The sequence below is a fragment of the Schistocerca gregaria genome, chromosome 8, assembly GCF_023897955.1.
Source record: "Schistocerca gregaria isolate iqSchGreg1 chromosome 8, iqSchGreg1.2, whole genome shotgun sequence".
NCBI lineage: Eukaryota > Metazoa > Arthropoda > Insecta > Orthoptera > Acrididae > Schistocerca > Schistocerca gregaria.
In genome coordinates, this window is record NC_064927.1 from 220,074,258 (window position 1) to 220,093,287 (window position 19,030).

Below are 19,030 nucleotides of genomic sequence, written 5' to 3' on the forward strand. Positions count from 1 at the left end.
GCGATGGAGCTCCGTATGCCACGGCAAACTGGCTGACACTGACGGCGGCGGTGCACAATTGCTGCGCAGCTAGCGCCATTCGAAGGCCAACACCGCGGTTCCTGGTGTGTCCGCTGTGCCGTGCGTGTGATCATTGCTTGTACAGCCCTCTCGCAGTGTCCGGAGCAAGTATGGTGGGTCTGACACACCGGTGTCAATGTGTTCTTTTTTCCATTTCCAGGAGTGTATGTTTAGATGAGCTGCTTTTGCAAACTTTCAGTTTGTTGACAATGAGTGTTTTGCACGGTTCTTGTTAGCGGTAAATCCAGCAACACTGCCTCCGCTTCTTTCGTCTCCATTTTACCGCCTTCCACGCTCGCGCCAAGTAACAGTCTTTTCTCCTCATTGGTGAGGTTGCTACTCGCAAACTGTAACGTTGTGACCGGGTCTTGCTGTGAGAGGGAAGAGCAGTCAGGGTTTTCTGCGGGATGAGGTGTGACACGCGGAGTGGAATGTGTACAAGCTTCGGCTCCAGTAGGCAACACATACCTCAGTTTTCCAGTTTTCACGAAACGACAATGTCCTCGACGGAGGTAACGATCAGTCAAATACACTACTGGCCATTAAAATTGCTACACCACGAAGATGACGTGCTACAGACGCGAAATTTAACCGACACGAAGAAGATGCTGTGATATGCAAATGATTAGCTTTTCAGAGCATTCACTCAAGGTTGGCGCCGGTGGCGACACCTACAACGTGTTGGCATGAGGAAAGTTTCCAACCGATTTCTCATACACAAACAGCAGTTGACCGGCGTTGCCTGGTGAAACGATGTTGTGATGCCTCGTGTAAGGAGGAGAAATGAGTACCATCACGTTTCCGACTTTGGTAAAGGTCGGATTGTAGCCTATCGCGATTGCGGATTATCGTATCGCGACATTACCGCTCGCATTGGTCGAGATCCAATGACTGTTAGCAGAATATGGAATCGGTGGATTCAGGAGGGTAATATGGAACGCATTGCTGGATCCCAACGGCCTCCTATAACTAGCAGTCGAGATAACAGGTATCTTATTCGCATGGCTGTAATTGATTGTGCAGCCACGTCTTGACCCCTGAGTCAACAGATGGGGACATTTTCAAGACAACGATCTTTTGCACGAACAGTTCGACGACGTTTGCAGCAGCATGGACTATCAGCTCGGAGACTGTGGCTGCAGCTACCCTTGACGCTGCACCACAGACAGGAGCGCCTGCGATGGTGTACTCGACGACGAATGGCAAAACGTCATTTTTTCCTATGAATCCAGGTTCTGTTTACAGCATCATGATGGTCGCATCCGTGTTTGGCGACATCGCAGTGAACGCATATTGGAAGCGTGTATTCGTCATCGCCATACTGGCGTATCACCCGGCGTGATGGTATGGGGTGCCATTGGTTACACGTCTCGGTCACCTCTTGTTCGCATTGACGGCATTTTCGACAGTGGACGTTACATTTAAGATGTGTTACGATCCGTGGTTCTACCCTTCATTCGATCCTTGCAAAACCCTGTATTTCAGCAGGATAATGCACGACCGCATGTTGCAGGTCTTGTACGGGTCTTCCTGGTTACAGAAAATGTTCGACTGCTGCCCTGGCCAGCACACTCTCCAGATCTCTCACCAACTGTAAACGTCAATGGTCGCCGAGCAACTGGCTCGTCACAATATGCCAGTCATTACCCTTGATGAACTGTGGTATCGTGTTGAAGCTGCATGGGCAGCTGTGCCTGTACACGCCATCCAAGCTCTGTTTGACTCAATGCTCAAATGTATCAAGGCCGTTATTACGGCCAGAGGTACTGATTTCTCAGGACCTATACACCCAAATTGCGTGAAAATGTAATCACATGTCAGTTCTAGTATAATATATTTGTCCAATGAATACTCTTTTATCATCTGCATTTCTTCTTGGTGTAGCAATTTTAATGGCCAGTAGTGTACTTGTGTTTTCAAAATCGAGGTGCCTGTTTGTATTGACATATCAGATAACCATCTCATCATTCAGACTGTGAGTGGTTCATTATGACAAATTTTTAACCAGATTATAATAAATAGGATTTGTAGGCTCACCATAGGTTTATACAGCGAACCGGTTGTGATCGACCATTTCGATATGTGCAACCGGTTGGCTGTATAATAGTATGTTGAAACTAGTACACGGTTGTGGGTAACAGCCATGTTTAAAACTGTATGACGTGGACCTACAACTTTTGATGAAGAGAGAATTACCTTTTATGTATTTTATGAAATTGAAATGGTTAATTTTATCTATGGTGTTGTTTTTGTGCTTAAATAAATATGAATTTTTAAGTCAGTAGATCTCTAAATGGACTAAATTACATGTGGTAGATTTCAAGCCTACAAATTTTTGGGAGCTTTGCTTTATAGCGTGTATAATGAAATCCGCTACCAGTCACAACTGCACGTGATTTATTTAAGACACGACCAGTTTCGGGTTTGTTGGTTTCCAGTCGTCTGAGCGAACACTATGATATGGAGGACGTGGTTGCAACGATCAACCCTGCCGCTCTGAGTGCTGAACATTGGACTCCCAAAGCATGAAATTCTGCCACTCATTAAAATTAGACAATAGTTTTAGGATTATATTTTTTTAGCTTTTTTGGACTTGGATAAATAAATAAAAATATTTCATTCACTATGACTGATGGCATACACAGCAGTAACATGTAAATTACTTAATTTCAACAATAAATTTTTATCTTTTTATGCACTCAAAACTTTTTATCGAAGATCCTTTGTACAACTTGTTTTTCTCTTTGGGTGTGGACGGAGCAGGACGTGCAGTGCAAACTCTGCGACGGGTGGGGGCTGAGGAGGGGTCGCCAAATAAAGGGTATGTAAGTGCGCCGTGATCGACAGAGCACTGCTGCAGTCGTGTCGGGATTGAATTTGAATTTCCCAGACACCTCTGGATCACATAGAGGGCGCAACTGTTCCTGCAGTGCCCGAAGCGAAAGGTCATGTCCGTTGATGCGGAGTCTGGAACCCGAGGTGGACAGTATTGCAGATGCCAGCCCAGTGTGACCTTTATCGCATCTGGGTGAGGGGCACCGGTCTCACCTGGAACTCAACTTGCAAATGTTGGCGACAGTTAGGTGCCCCTTTTTACCTGTTATAGGGCGGCCAATAGCAAAGCTCCTCTCGGCGGAGTTTCGAGGCAGCTGTGTTACTATAATAATTGTTGTTGAGTGCAAAGTGTGACTTCGTTAAAACCATTCTTCAGGTTATAAACTGAGGTGACAGAAGTCAAGGGATGTCCATACGCACACATACAGGCGGCGGTTATATCCCATACACAAGGTATAAAAGGGCAGTGCATTGGCAGATCTGTTATTTCTACTCAGGTGATTCATGTGAAGAGGTTTCCAACGTGATTATGGATGCACAACGGGTATTAACAGACTTTGAACGTGGAACTGCAGTTGGAGATAGATGCATGGAACGCTCCACTTCGGAAATCGTTAGGAAATTCAATATTACGAGATCCACGGTGTCAAGACTGTGCCAAAGACATCATATTTCAGACAATACAAGGCAACGCAGTGGACGACGGTCTTCACTTAAAGACCAAGAGGAGCAGCATTTGCGTAGAGTTGTCAGTGCTAACAGACAAGCAACACTGCGTGAAATAACAGCAGGAATCAATGTGGGACGAACGACGAATTTATCTGTTATGACAGTGGGGCAAAATTTGGCGTTAACGGACTATGGCAAAGGCGACCGATGGAGCGACTTTGCTAACTGCATGACGTCGTCTGCAGCCCCTCTCCTCGGCTCGTGGCCCTATCGGCTGGAATCTATACAACTTTAAAACTGTGGTTTGGTTAAATGAGTCCTCATTTAAGTTGGTAAGAGTTGATGGCAGATTTAGAGTGTGGCGCAGACCCCATGGAGTCATGGATCCAAGTTGACAAGCCTCGCTCTGTGCCCGCGCGGTTAGAGGCGCCATGTCACGGATTGCGCGGCTCCTCCCACCGGAGGTTCGAGTCCCTCCTCGGGCATGGGTGTGTGTGTTGTTCTTAGCATAAGTTAGTTTAAGTAATGTGTAAGTCTAGGGACCGATGACCTTAGGAATTCACACACATTTGAACAAGTTGTAAACACGGGACTGTGCAAGCTGGTGATGATTTTATAATGGCGTGGACTGTGTTTACATGGAATGGACCACATCCTGGTTATGTTCAGCCACTAGGAGACCATTTGCAACCATTAATTGCCTTCATTTTCCAAAACAGCGATGGAATTTTTACGGATGACAATGCGCCATGTCATGGGTCCACAGTTGTTCACCACTGGTTTGAAGAAAATTCTGGGCAGTTTGAGCGACTGATTTGGTTACGCAGATAGCCCAACATGAATCCCATCGGACATTTATGGGACATAATCGAGAGGTCGCTTTGTGCACAAAATATTGCACCGGCTACCCTCTCACAATTGTGGGCGGCTATAGAGGCAACGTTTCTGCAGGAATCTTGCAATGACTTTTTGAGTCCATGGCGCGTCGAGTTGCAGCACCATGGTTTGCAAAAAGTGGTCATCTCAGTGTATGTTGACATGTAATTTGAACAGATATGTCATTTGTTCGTAGCGCCTAACACTTATTGTTTGTTTAGGAAATATTGTGAAACGTAATGCAGAATGGCACAGAGAACATGACTACCAGAGTAACTGTAGTGGAGGTCCATAGAAAAAAGGGAAACGGGACAGTCGCAAACTGTTGTGGACCGATGGCTTAATGTGAATCGCTCTGTTGTTTCCCGGATGTGGCGACAGTTTATAAAATGGTTCAAATGGCTCTGAGCACTATGGGACTCAACTGCTGTGGTCCCCTAGAACTTAGAACTACTTAAACCTAACTAACCTGAGGACATCACACACATCCATGCCCGAGGCAGAATTCGAACCTGCGACCGTAGCAGTCGCACGGTTCCGGACAGCGCGCCTAGAACCGCGAGACCACCGCGGCCGGCTGCGACAATTTGTAGAGACCAAAACTATATGCCGAATAGCAGGGCAGGACCGACCACGCATGACTTCAGAAGAAGGACCGTCATTGGCTATAAGGGCATAACAGTACCGCCTTTGTACTGCACGGCAACTAGGAGCATCCACTGGACGTGTTGTATCGAGACAAACGGTACTCATAAAGCTTCGGCAGAGTGGCCTTTATTCTCAGAGACCTGTTGTACCTCTGACGCGTCTTCACAGAAGGGAACGTCTAAAGTGGTGTCATTAACATGTCTCCTAGGCGGTCGAACGGCGACCCTATGCTGTTTTCACACATCACTCCCGATTTAGTCTGGAGAGTGATTCTCGATGGATTCGCATCTGGAGGGAAGGTAGAACACGATTTCGGGACACAAACATTGTGGAAAGAGACTGCTACCGAGGAGGATCTCTAAAGGTGTGGGCAGGGATTATGTTTACCACTCGAACACCTATTCATGAAATTGTACGGGTAAATCGGCAAGGTATAACTGCTGTGAGCTATCGTAATGAGATCTTAGGACCTCATTTGCGGTTGTTGCGAGGTGCTGTGGGCCCAGACTTCGTACTGATGGGTGACAATGCTCGAGGTTATAGAGCACAGGTGGTTGATGTTGTCTTGGAAACGGAACCCACTCGCTCTCCCGATTTGAATCTAATAGAGCATATCAGTGATACACTAGAGAGGAGGCTTGCATCACTTCAGCATCTACCAACCACTCTCCAAGACTGCGAGAGACTCTGCAGAAAGGAGAGGCGTTATTGCCGCAACATGAGACTGGTGACATCATTCACAGCATCGTTGTCAGGCCTGTATTGTCGCCAGAGGGGAGCACACCATACTGAGCGCATTAACCAGTTGTCGGAATGAGTTTGCAAATCCGTTTAAATGGGAAGAAAACGGAGCACATTTTTGTCTATCGTTATGCTTCTTGTAGTTGTTTACGTTATGAATTGTTTGCATTGTTTCTACTTCATTATCACCTGTTTATACTGTTTTGTGGCGAAATAAAAGTAACCTTGCAAAACTTCCTTTTGTTGCTTTCCTTTTGGACACCAGTATACTTCTTTAGAGCTTCTCTGGCAAGCGTCGCTGCTTCCTGTGCGGATAAGGAATGGAGAGGACTCAGCCAAGTGAGGCTAAATGAGGAGTTGCTTACATAAATAGCACGATCCATCTACTGACAATAACGGCTGGAGGGACTGGCGACTTGCTGATCACATGTCCCACGATCATAGATCACTCCTCGCACTGCCTCGGAAGCGGCAGCCGGCCGCCTATTGCCGTAAGAAGTGTTATAAACTTATTCTAAATATGTTGGACACAGGTGCTAAGTTTTTAACGTTTTTGGAAGTTTCCAGAGAAACTTTCGAAAAAATTACTACATAATTTCATAAACACAAAAGGCAAGGCAAGCGGCTAGACATTGGTTCTCCTCCACCGAAGGCGTAAAAATCGCCGAACATGGCTCGGCCAGATGCGGAAAAACATTGGATTGCCTCCGTGTCTATGGCAGCGACGACTGTACGAAGTTCAGTAAGGACAGAAACTCTGTTATAAGAGCTGCTAACAAGGATCTGCATCGCGTCTACGGGCCAACAAGTAATCAAAAACATGTACAAACGAAAAGTACGCATTAGGAGTGATTTAAAATGGAATGATCATATAAAGTTGATCGTCGGTAAAGCAGATGCCAGACTGAGATTCATTGGAAGAATCCTAAGGAAATGCAATCCGACAACAAAGGAAGTAGGTTACAGTACGCTTGTTCGCCCACTGCTGGAATATTGCTCAGCAGTGTGGGATCCGCACCAGATAGGGTTGATAGAAGAGATAGAGAAGATCCAACGGAGAGCAGCGCGCTTCGTTACAGGATCATTTAGTAATCGCGAAAGCGTTACGGAGATGATAGATAAACTCAAGTGGACGACTCTGCATGAGAGACGCTCAGTAGCTCGGTACGGGCTTTTGTTAAAGCTTCGAGAACATACCTTCACCGAAGAGTCAAGCAGTATATTGCTCCCTCCTACGTATATCTCGTGAAGAGACGATGAGGATAAAATCAGAGAGATTAGAGCCCACACAGAAGCATACCGACAATCCTTCTTTCCACGTACAATACGAGACTGGAATAGAAGGGAGAACCGATAGAGGTACTCAGGGTACCCTCCGCCACACACCGTCAGGTGGCTTGCGGAGTATGGATGTAGATGTAGAGTAGATGGTGCCCGTACGGTCGTATTTCCAATAGATCTCCTCCATCCGAACAGACATTGGAAGGCCCAACGGTGCCGACAGACCACCGTGTCACCCTCAGAGGATAGGCGTCACTGGATTTGGATATAGAGGGGCATCTTGTCGGCATACCATTCTCCCGGCAGTTGTCAGCTTTCGTGTGCGGAGCCGCTGCTTCTTAATCAAGTAGCTCCTCAATTGGCCTCCCAAAGGTTGAGTGCGTCATGTTTGCCAACTGCCCTCGGCAAATCCGGTGATCCATCCAAGTGCTAGCCAACCCCGACAGTGCTTAACTTCAGCGATCTGAAGGGACCTGGTGTTACCACTGTGTCAAGGCCGTTGGTATATTTGCAGTACTTCAAATGAACAAACGCAGTTCATATAATGAACAAACATCTGAAACCTGTTAAGTACCACACAGAGTAGTGTGACAATTTGAAAAAAATCCTTACTTAAGACTGAAATGATCGGACTCATTTTTCTTTTTCAGGTCTGATTCGTGCCTTACGGGGTACCCCTTCTTTCGTGAGCTCCTCCACATGCAGAAGCTGGAAGTAATGATGTGCTTCATTTACACGCCGAACAGTCAGTGTAAGCTGCTGATTTCCCGTTTGGAGAAACTGACGCTTCTAGTGCATGTGTTAAAATAAACCATAAAATTTTAGTTGTTAAAACATACGAGACAACCTACACACATCAAAAAATGTTTTGCATCACCCCGGTTCCAAGAACTCCTGAAGATAGACGTTGACTGTGGATATTGTATCACAGACACAGTCCCTTTGACTTTTCAGACATGTCACTAAACCCACTCAAAGATGTAAATAACTATGCACGAGTAGCGCCTATTAGACGGAGGGGGTCTGACAGCCGATCAGTTCCAGTCATTCCACCAGGAAGGAGGTACACGGCTCGTGTTGTCTGTAGTTCAACCATGCCTAGACGGTCAATACGGCGATTCGATCGCGTCCGCATTGTTACTTTGTGCCAGGGAGGGCTCTCAACAAGGGAAGTGTCCAGGCGTCTCGGACTGAACCAAAGCTATGTTGTTCGGACATTGAGGAGATACAGAAAGCCAAGAACTGTCGATGACATGCCTCGCTCAGGCCGCCCAAAGGCTACTACTGCAGTGAGTGACTGGTAACTATGAATTATGGCTCGGAGGAAACCTGACAGCAACGACACCATGTTGAATAATGCTTTTCGTGCACCCACAGTACGTCGTGTTGCGACTCAAAATGTGCAAAATAAGCTGCATGATGAGCAACTTCAAAAAATGGTTCAAATGGCTCTGAGCACTATGGGACTTAACATCTATGGTCATCAATCCCCTAGAACTTAGAACTACTTAAACCTAACCAACCTAAGGACATCACACAACACCCAGTCATCACGAGGCAGAGCAACTTCACTCCCGACGTCCATGGCGAGGTCCTTCTTAGCAACCACGACACCATGCAGCGCGGTATACAGATGGGCCCTACAACATGCCGAATGGACCGCTCAGGATTGGCATCACGTTCTCTTTACCGATGAGTGTCGCATATGCCTTCAACCGGACAATCGTCGGAGACGTGTTTGGAGGCAACCCGGTCAGGCTGAACTTGATAAATTGAAAAGAGCAGTTAATGGACGAAGTGACCCACCAACCACTCTGAGGGATCTACGCCGAATCGCCGTTGAGGAGTGGGACAATCTGGACGTACAGTGCCTTTATAAACTCTGGATAGTATGCCAGCACGAATATAGACACGCATCAGTGCAAGAGGATGTGCTAGTGGGTATTAGAGGTGTGTAGAGTAATCTGGACCACCACCTCTGAAGGTCTCGCTGTTTGATGGTACTACATGCAGTGTGTAGTTTTCATGAGCAATAAAAAGGGCAGAAATGATGTTTATGTTGATCTCTATTCCAATTTTCTGTACAGGTTCCGGAACTCTCGGAACTGAGGTGATCCAAAACTTTTTTTAAGTGTGTATTTTGCTTAGCGAAAAAGAGCGGCCAGTAAACTTCTACAGTTTCCTTACACAGACTGTCTCGTCTAAGAGTCGTGAGGTGCATTTTCTCTGGTGGTTCCGCAGAGATTTGCAGTGGTAGCTGGAGTCAGCAAACAAATACTGCTAACCACATCTTTCGTGCGCCACCTGGTATTGTAGGAAAGCGTCCGCTTGTTTCCCTTTACAAACAAAATGATTTTTAAAGTGGAATTTTACGTGCTCACTCGATAGAGCGGTCCCAAATTGGTCTAGTGCAATATTCGTTTTATCTATGTGTTTTAACAGGGAAAGAAAACATGAAAAATAACGATTACATCAGCAGCGACAATACCGCCCTAGCCACACTGACTGCTGCCGCCATGCAGCAGATCTGCTCAATCGCTGCTGGAGTACTGTTTATGTTTTACTGTCCCTGTTAACTCATATCGAGAAAACAAATCTCTTGACTAATTTTAGACCGCTCTATCGAATAGGCGTGTAAAACTCCGTTTTAAAAATCGTTTCGTTTGTAACAGGAAACGAAACAATGCTTTCCGTCGATAATGACCGTCGTGTAAAAGATGTTACGTGCTGAATTTGCTTAGGCTGACTCCAGGTACGCACTGCAAAAACAAAATTTCAAATATCTGAAGAAACCCCAAACAGCACTCTGTATATTGTCTGTCTTGTTTCTTGTGAAGTAGAATAATTGCAGAATTTTTTCAGCTTTGTAGAACTGTGTTCATTCCTAGACATTATGGAAGCAGTTTCACAAATTCCGTTTTACTTTGCGTCCAGCTTTTACGGTTTTTATTGAAATACCTAGCAGCTTTCCTCTCTCTATACCTCAATGAATTTATACTCGTTTGATATTACTTTCGGCGTTGTTAATATGTAGGCAGTATCATATACATATATATATATATATATATATATATATATATATATATATATATATATATATATATAAACCAGCGGAAATGGTATTTGGGATATGTTAGAGATCAAGCAGTAGATGAAGTGAAACAAGTCTACAACCTGGAAAACAAAATAACGCCTGAGATGTGAAGGAAGTAGGATGTGGTAGACACAGGCAGAGAGATCAGTCCTCGTCAAAAGAAGTCTGCTAATATCAAAAGTAAGTACCAGTTATAGGAAGAAATTTCAGACGGTGTACGTGTGGAACAGAACATTGTACTGTACTGAGTCACGAACTGCTCGAAAACAGGAAAAAGAGGAGAACCAAAGCGTTTGACATATAATGCTAGAGAAGAATGTTGAAAATTAGGTGGACTGATTGGATAAAGAATGAGAAGATTAATCTTAGAATCGGGGACGAAAGGAATAAATGGAAAATGGAAATTAGATGAAGAAACGGGATGGTGGGAAATGTGTTTCGACGTATAGCGTCCCCAGTGCTATATTACGAAAAGACTTAAAAAACAGTATTTATAAAGAAGAAACATTTAAAAATTGAATAATATATTTTTATCATGTAGCCGTAAAATAATAATTTCTCTGTGTGAGTTTCGAGTGCAATGAAATGTAACTAAATGATCTAAAGAGATGACAAGATACGCTCTTTTGTTAATTTTTTTAGATTCTGCAAAGATTGAAAGCGACGTAAAAACAGCTGTAGAACAAGCGACTGCGCCCGCGAGTGTAAATATTGACGCTAGCGCTGCCGCACTACGTGCCGAATTAACACAGATCAAATCCCGTGTGACAGCGCAGTTGCCAAACTGGCAACAGGAGGTCGCGCGGAGACTGTGTTGGAAAGCAATGTGAACAGTGGCGGACAGATAATGAATCCGACTCCGCGTACTGATTACTGTAAAAACACAGACTGTATGCAGGGTGCGAGTGCGCAACCGCAACCTAATGTGAATTATGAGCACGAACAACATGCGATACCGTGCAGCGCACATCACGAAGTAATGAAGGTCACAGAATGTCGAAATCTGATGTGCAAAAAAGAAGACAATGTAATAAAACACAGGACATTCCAACCCTTCAATAGCGAAAAACGAAATGTCCACCCTGTTGTATTTGTTAAGAGCTTCAGGAATGTGTTTCCCAGGACATGGACGGAAAGACAAAGAATACAGTTCGAGGTCTCCTTTATTCAAGGTGACGCGGCACTGTGGGCCACCGACGTGTCCGAAAAATCTCTAACGATGCAACAGTTTGAAGGTGCTTTCTTGCAAAAATTCTGGTCCGATAGCGTCCGAGAAAGACTACGAAAGGAATTATACAGTCCAAAAAGGTACAATCCTAAGATGGGAACGTTACGCAAATATTTTGATAAGTATATAAACAAAACCAGGTACTGGGACGAGCCAATGTGCGATCGTGACATAATCAGATTAATAAAAATGAAGTTGCCCAGGAAAATTAAACGATATTTCATTAATGTGCCGGAATACGATGTAGAACAATTCATGGAAATAGTGGATTCTGTTGACTTATTGATCGAAGATATGAAAACCGAAAACAAGTGGAACCATGCAGGCTGTAATCAACAAAAAGCCGATTACAGTGCAGCCACAGTAACGGTAGTAACTTAGTACCAGATGGTAGCGGGAATAGGCAAGAGCACCGGCAACAGAATCTAGGCCCAAACAATGGCAATGGTTATAACGCCAACGGTTATAATCGTCAAAATCGAAAGAGACATCATAATGGACGCATGACGAAAGTATATGATGGTAACGGCAATCCGCAATGGCGGAACAACCGAAACCAGTGGCGTGGTTGTAATGAACCGACACCACAGTGCCAACAAAAGACAGCGCCACAATGGAATGCCAACAAAGGTCCGTCACAGAGCATGTCAGGATGTTACAACCGACCACCGCAAAACCAGAGCCATACACAGTATCAAACTACGCCATCGGGAAGGCAGGGCGGCCAACCCAACAGTAGCAACAACAACAACAACTAGAACCACAATGTGAGGTTAGTGGAAGTGACAGACAACTGTCAACCCACTAACGCTCACCCGTTAAACTAAAGACAGCCACAATACGCTCTCTGTTGATGGCTGCAGGATGGTGTAGTGAGGGCACATTCACGGATGACAGCCATAAACTTTGTATGCTGAGATACAATGAGGGAATAAAAATAGAAAAGGAACTTGCAGACATACCGCAGAAATGTAACCGAACCGACAAAAGTGTTGTGCAGGCTACATTGCAAGCAGATATGTTCGGAGCACCAATACAGATATGCGTCAACCAATGTCATGAGTGCAAATTTTTACAAGTACTTGAGTCAAAATAATAGAATACCAGTGTTGCCAGTGAAGAACTGTCGTGTAACAGGTGCAATAGATGCACAATCTCATATCATAAAGCACCAGGTGCAAGTCGAGTTTACGGTAGGAAATGAAGCAATGAAAAGCTCGTTCCTAGTAGTTAAGGGATTAGGTGTTGCTTGCATCCTGGGGATGGAATTTTTACGCCAGAGGGACGCAGAAATCGACCTCTTGTGCGGGGAAGTAAGCCTTATGAATGAGGGTAGACGTGTAAATTTGCCATTGTTGAGGACACGGGAAGTGCACGGTAAATATTGCCGGAGCTTTCAGTCGAGATTCGAAGGAATACAGGTAATGATTTATATTGTGACTTAAGTACAAGACAAGCATATTATAAAGAATTTATTACTGAAGATAAAGAGGAAAAAAGGAAACTGATAGCCATGAAAGTCAGGGAGTCAGAACATTTGACAGAAGCACAACAAAACGAATTGATTCAGCTACTTACAGATTATGAGAATGTGTTTTCTGAAAAACCCGGTGTTATCGAGGGCTACCCCTATAACATCGAAGTGGTACTTCACGATACTTTCTGTCACGCAAACTACACCATCCTGTGGTCAAATAAGGAGGCAGTTACGAAGGAAACAAGAAAAATACTTACAAAGACGTTCGCTCAGTAGAGCAACTTTTACATATGTGAATACTGGGTTAAGTTTAGAGTGTATTTTTTCTGTGTATACATGTTCAGATTTTAGTGTAACATTTAAAGACAATGAAGCACACAAGATTAGTGCGATTCAATTTTGTAGATGTTAAGGAATAAAGGTAATTTTAAGCAATTGCATTTTGAAAGAAAAAATAAGCGTAGGTTTAAGAATAATTTACATATTTCATTTTTAAAAATGCTTTAAAAATATTTTTAAAAAATTCAACAGCATGTAATGATGAAAGAATTTTTCATTGGCGTGTCATGAATATTTTTGAACAGTAGTAGTAATGACACTTATGAAAATTCAATATCATAGTGTATATGTTGTTCCATGTATTTAGGTCTATACCGATCCTGAAGTATGCTCAATCATAGTTTACTAAAAAACGTGAGTGCGGGGTGTACATCACCCAAGGTACCTCATGTGTTGTGGACAAGGTACAAAGCAAATCAGTAAACGCGACTACCGCTAAGCACTGTTAAAATATATTGCCATCAGCTAAGGCAGAGATTTGCAGGAATTTATCGTGTAAACAAAAGTCACAAATCTAACATTAATCTAGGAACTTGCACGCTAGGCTAGGTTATAAAATGTGTACGATAATGCGATAGGCGAAGTTCTGTAAAGTAGAACCTGGCTCTGGAGGGCAAGTACGCAATGAGTGGGCAGACATGACATGGAAATTTACCTCAGATGAGACGGAAATACAATTGTATAGTCAAAAAATCTGAAGGCAAGTACGACTCTAAGTGGAAAATGAAAAGAGATAATTAGTGCGAGAGACTGGTAAAATCCAGCACGAGCCAAAATCCAGTTCAGACTGAATGAAATACATTAGTGCTTGTGAACTATTCGAAACAGTTACTTTAAGCAGTGTGAAAAACTGTGAAGGTGAAACTGTGATACGGACAGTGAAGTGCTAGTATTGATCGTTCAACAGCGGTGAAGACGACAAACTACAATATTACGCACGAAAAACTATGAATTTGCTTACAAATGTGGTCGGTTAACGTAAAGTGAACCCACAGTCAATATTTTTGGGACAAGCTGTAATTTCAGTAAGTACAATAATGCGAGGTTGGAATGCGATGCGTGGACTGTTACGAAACAGCGACCGCAGAAACGGCGAATGTTTGTGCTAAGCTCTTATTGGGACACTCACCAGTGCCTGCGAGTGCGGCGAAAACATAAATAATTTTATCAAGACAAAAACTGACGTGTAATGGAAACAGTGGCGCATCAAAACTGCATTCACGGGAGAAGATCCGTGACACGTATTCTGCACGATAGTGCTGGCTTGACACTCGGAAACTGGCGAAAACTTAACAACTGCCGCACTAATAAATGCTTCTTTCCCACTAGCGTAACCATCTGCAGCGGGAAACAAATATTACGTTGGTTGTGTGTATGTTTCATGTACTACGTCGGTGATGCGTTACACAGCTGACTCCTGCCAACAAGTGCGGGGGGGGGGGGGGGGGGGGGCGAATATCATCCTACTTCGCCACGCCCGGGCGAGACAGAAGCGCATCGCCAACCGTGCAGCCGATCAGCTGATTCTGACGTTCTACGACGGCGAGAGACACGCTGGCGTCGAGCGGGCGTTGACCTCTCCGCAGCCGCCGCGGACGCCAAGCATCGAACACACCAACCGGCGCCGTCGCGAGCTCAACGTCGCGGCGTATATCATCAACGACACCGCAATCAGTTGTTATAATGACCTCATTTCTTTACATAGTGCAACGAAAAATTGTTGACAAAGTATGCACATCCTGTACTCCAATGACATAAAAAAAAAATTAAGTGAAAGCAACCAAAGCAGTCTGTCGCTCCGCCGAGGTTTTCCCCAGGGTTTCCCTACGGCCGTGCCATATGGGGAGCAAACAGGTGACACCCCTGAGACTTAAAGTATTACAGCCTAACTCGTGATTGTATACCTTTGAACACTGCAAAAGTTGCAACCCTAAAAAGAAGCAGCCAAATGAAACTAATTGTATTCTATGTCCTTTTGTACATGACTGTATACGTAACCAATTGTATATTATATTGTTATGTAAATAACGTCATCTGTATTACACTTTGTGTGCAACAAACCTCAGTAATTACAACGATTTAAACATACGATGTGACATACGTAGACTGTGAAAGAAAAACCTGGGTGTGGACACTGTAGACATGAAATAGGAAATAATTGATGTCAAAAACTACGAACATTTTTTATGACATAAACATTTCGGGGGGCAATATGGCGTCCCCAGTGCTATATTACGGAAAGACGTAAAAAAACAGTAGTTATGAAGAAGAGACATTTAAAAATTGAATAATATATTTTTATCATGTAGCCGTAAAATAATAATTTGTCTGTGTGAGTTTCCAGTGCAATGAAATATAACTAAATGATCTAAAGAGACGACAAGATACGCTCTTTTGTTAATTTTTTTAGTCGTCTTCACTTCTTCTCTTGTCTTGGTTGTGTGTAGACGGACATCTTGCGAGTGCTGGCAAATGTAAGCATATTTGTATGAGTTTAGCAGATAATATATTGATTTAATATTATTGTGCACTTTTAATTTGTAAGAGGTGATCCCGATTTCATGTCCGCCTTCCTTGAATTAACCTGCATTCAAGTAATTTACAGTTCAACAATCGCACCGGCCGATGCAGCCAACGACGCCATTACGTGGCGATATTAACTTATAAAATTTAGCGGAAGCGAATATTCGCCCGCTATTAACATAATAAACACCACTGTCCACAGCCGCCAGACGTTGCAGAAAAAAGTAGCTTTAAGATTCTTATTTTCTGTACCATTGCCGACAGCCAGCAGCCAGAACTCCGACTACGAAGCAATGGTTAACGGAGGTAAGAAAAAATAGTCTCGCGCGTGTGTGGGTCGCAATTATAATTAATAACTAAAGATCTTTTGCTTTAAAGTGAGCTGACTAGCCAAGGAAATTAATATGAAAAGTTTATTACATTGTTCAGCTTATATTCTCATATTTTAAGATTCAGCGAGTCTGACATTCATTAACATAACAAATAATGTAAGATTAATATTGTTAAAAAGGAGAACTTCACAAAAGCATCTAATCGTAAATCCTAAATTGAATGAAATATCATTTTTATCAAGGCCCACCACGTAAGTCGGCAACAATCAAAATAATAACAATAATAATATATTAAATTACGACGGCCGACGGACACGAGAGACGTTAGGAACTAGAAGGTGCTGCAGATGAGAAAAATTGTTTGGGAAGAGTGACGAGAATATATACAAAGAAATAACTGAGAACGTTTGGCGGTAAGCGTTACTCTAAGATGAAGAAATTGGCACAGGAGAGGGAGCCCTGATGAGCTGCAAAAAACCAATTATGAGATTGATAAACTGATGCGTTAGGACAGTAGATCAATGGAAACGTGTCACTCTGTTGGACGAATCACGTTTATATGTACACCATGTCGATGGTCTTGTCCATATACGCTGTCATCCAGGCGGATGGCAGTCTGAAACATTCACTGCAACACGAAAGCAACCCTGTGAGCCGCGGGAGGGGAGGGGGTATTGTTTCGGTACGGAGGTCTTTCACTTGGGTTTTCATGGGACCTGGTGTAGCGATCTAATCACCATGGCAGCTGTAAATTTCGTGAACATTAACGCAGAGTAATGGCATCTCATAATGCTTGATGTCTTACCCGACATTTTCCAGCGGAATAATTATGTGTGTCACAAGGCCGGAGTCGTGCTACATTGATTTGAGGAGCATGATAGTGAACTCACGTTGATGTCTTGGACATCTGAATCGCCTGATCTGAACTAGATGGGACACATCTGGAACGTTATCGAGCGAACCCCACAAGCCACCGGCCGTAATGTACAGGAATTGCGCGACCTGTGCCTACATGTTTGACGCCACACACCTCCTGAAACCTTCAACAAATTTTCGAATCGAAGCTCTATTGTGATCCAAAGGTGGGCCATCACACTACTAAACAGATGATAATAATGTTTTGGCTCATCATACTCTGTAAAACAAGCGAACACGTGATAGCAGTATTTCTTAGCGGTTGACTATTAGCTCACGTTGCAAAGACGAAACTGCGTATAATTACCGAAACACTGTAAAATGTGAGGCTGGCGACACGCCCTGCATGTACATATTTGTAATTAAAAGCAATGCTACTATCTTTGTTGCACGTACCGCTCTCAGGGGAGCCGATGTGAGTGAAGAGCCTCGTCTCATTGAGGTCTATTTGATAGACAGAGAAGCAGGGATAGAGGTGCGTGCCCCCACCAACTGGCTGTGCGTCTGGCTCCGTTCGGGATAGCTTCAGGGCTGCCACCTCTCCCACCAGCAGTGGCACCACCATTGCCGCAACGAAGGCCACTGTGCTACACCTGCAAACATCATACAGGAATACAAATATCATTTCGTGCAAACAACGCAGTACAGAAAAAATCTATATGATAACAATAATTCCACAGATAAATTTTCCAAAGTTGGACTTAGTATTTAATATCTGGTTGATGTCAATCTGTGTACACAGGCCAAACATCCAGGTTTTAAAACGAGGTATTCTGAGCTTCTCAGAGCCTTCAAAACTGACACTACACATTGTGCTTTTGCAGAGAATAGAATAGAGGAAAAACACCACTAAAATAGTATTGAATCTGATCTCAAGATCCTCAGAGCGAGCATAGGGTCTTATCAAAGAACATACAGTAGAGGAGAACTACCAATACAAAAAGCAGGGCTAGAAGAAAATAATGTTTGGAATGAATACACAACACTGTGCAAGAAAACACTGTTTGCAGCAATGAATGAATTATACAAGGAAACTTCCCCAAATAAAACATTCATTTCAAACATCCTCGAATATCCAAAAACACTTGCTTCCGAATCCGCTCCCAATCCTCCTCTTTTTTACTATCTCTCTTTCTTTGTAATTCCACGCACATACACACACATGTACACACTCCCACACACAAACACAAACACACACACACACACTAAATAAATTCTTCCCCATTCCCCAGCAGACACACTACAAAAAGTTTTCACAAAACGTTCTAAATTAACGCCACACTTAACAGAAACAAAACGATGAACAAGTGAGCTGCGAAAATGATATAGAGTTTCTCAATGAGTAAGGTGACCTAAGCGTTTTCTCAGATATCATTTGTATAAATAGAGTGAAGACAGGCTAGAGAACTAAAAAACGATGTAGAAAACAGTGTATATCATGATAAAGGAAAACGGATTCATACTAGACAAGTACAACTGGACGAAAAATGTAAGTATTAGACGTACACAAACATTACTCACCGAAAAGTATTTTGAAAAATAAGCAAATTCCTTACGACTACTTTGCAGATAACATTACATCGAACGATAAAAAGCCATAAAAAGAAGCCAGCCCGTAGAAATACACTTTCATAAGTAGTATAGTTTCATGTGAGCAATAGAAACACTATAAACAAAATCCACAAGTCATAGTCATTAGGCAGAGAATAGAAAAACAACCATGAACTTTGTATAACATTTTTCAGAAATAAATCGAGACCCACAGAATACGACACATAGTTGTCGAAATGTGTTTTGTTAAACACAAAGGGAAATCCATTGTGGCGACCGCTACGGTCGCAAGTTCGAATGCTGCCTCGGGCATGGATGTGTGTGATGTCCTTAAGTTAGTTAGGTTTAAGTAGTTCTAAGTTGTAGGGGACTGATGCCCTCAGATGTTAAATCCCATAGTGCTCAGAACCATTTGAACCAAATCCATTGTGTCTCGTAGATGGAGGGTTTTAAAACCCATA

The 19,030-nt window shown here is 43.4% G+C and overlaps 1 protein-coding gene across 1 annotated transcript in view; it reads right to left on the bottom strand.

The window, feature by feature from the left end:
* The window catches only part of LOC126284792 (mucin-5AC-like), a 146,107-nt gene that overhangs the window by 81,018 nt on the left and 46,059 nt on the right, over positions 1 to 19,030 (bottom strand). The window contains exon 2 of the mRNA XM_049983958.1: positions 17,415 to 17,611. Coding sequence (XP_049839915.1) covers positions 17,415 to 17,611 — 197 coding nt within the window. The remainder of the gene's footprint in view (positions 1 to 17,414; positions 17,612 to 19,030) is intronic.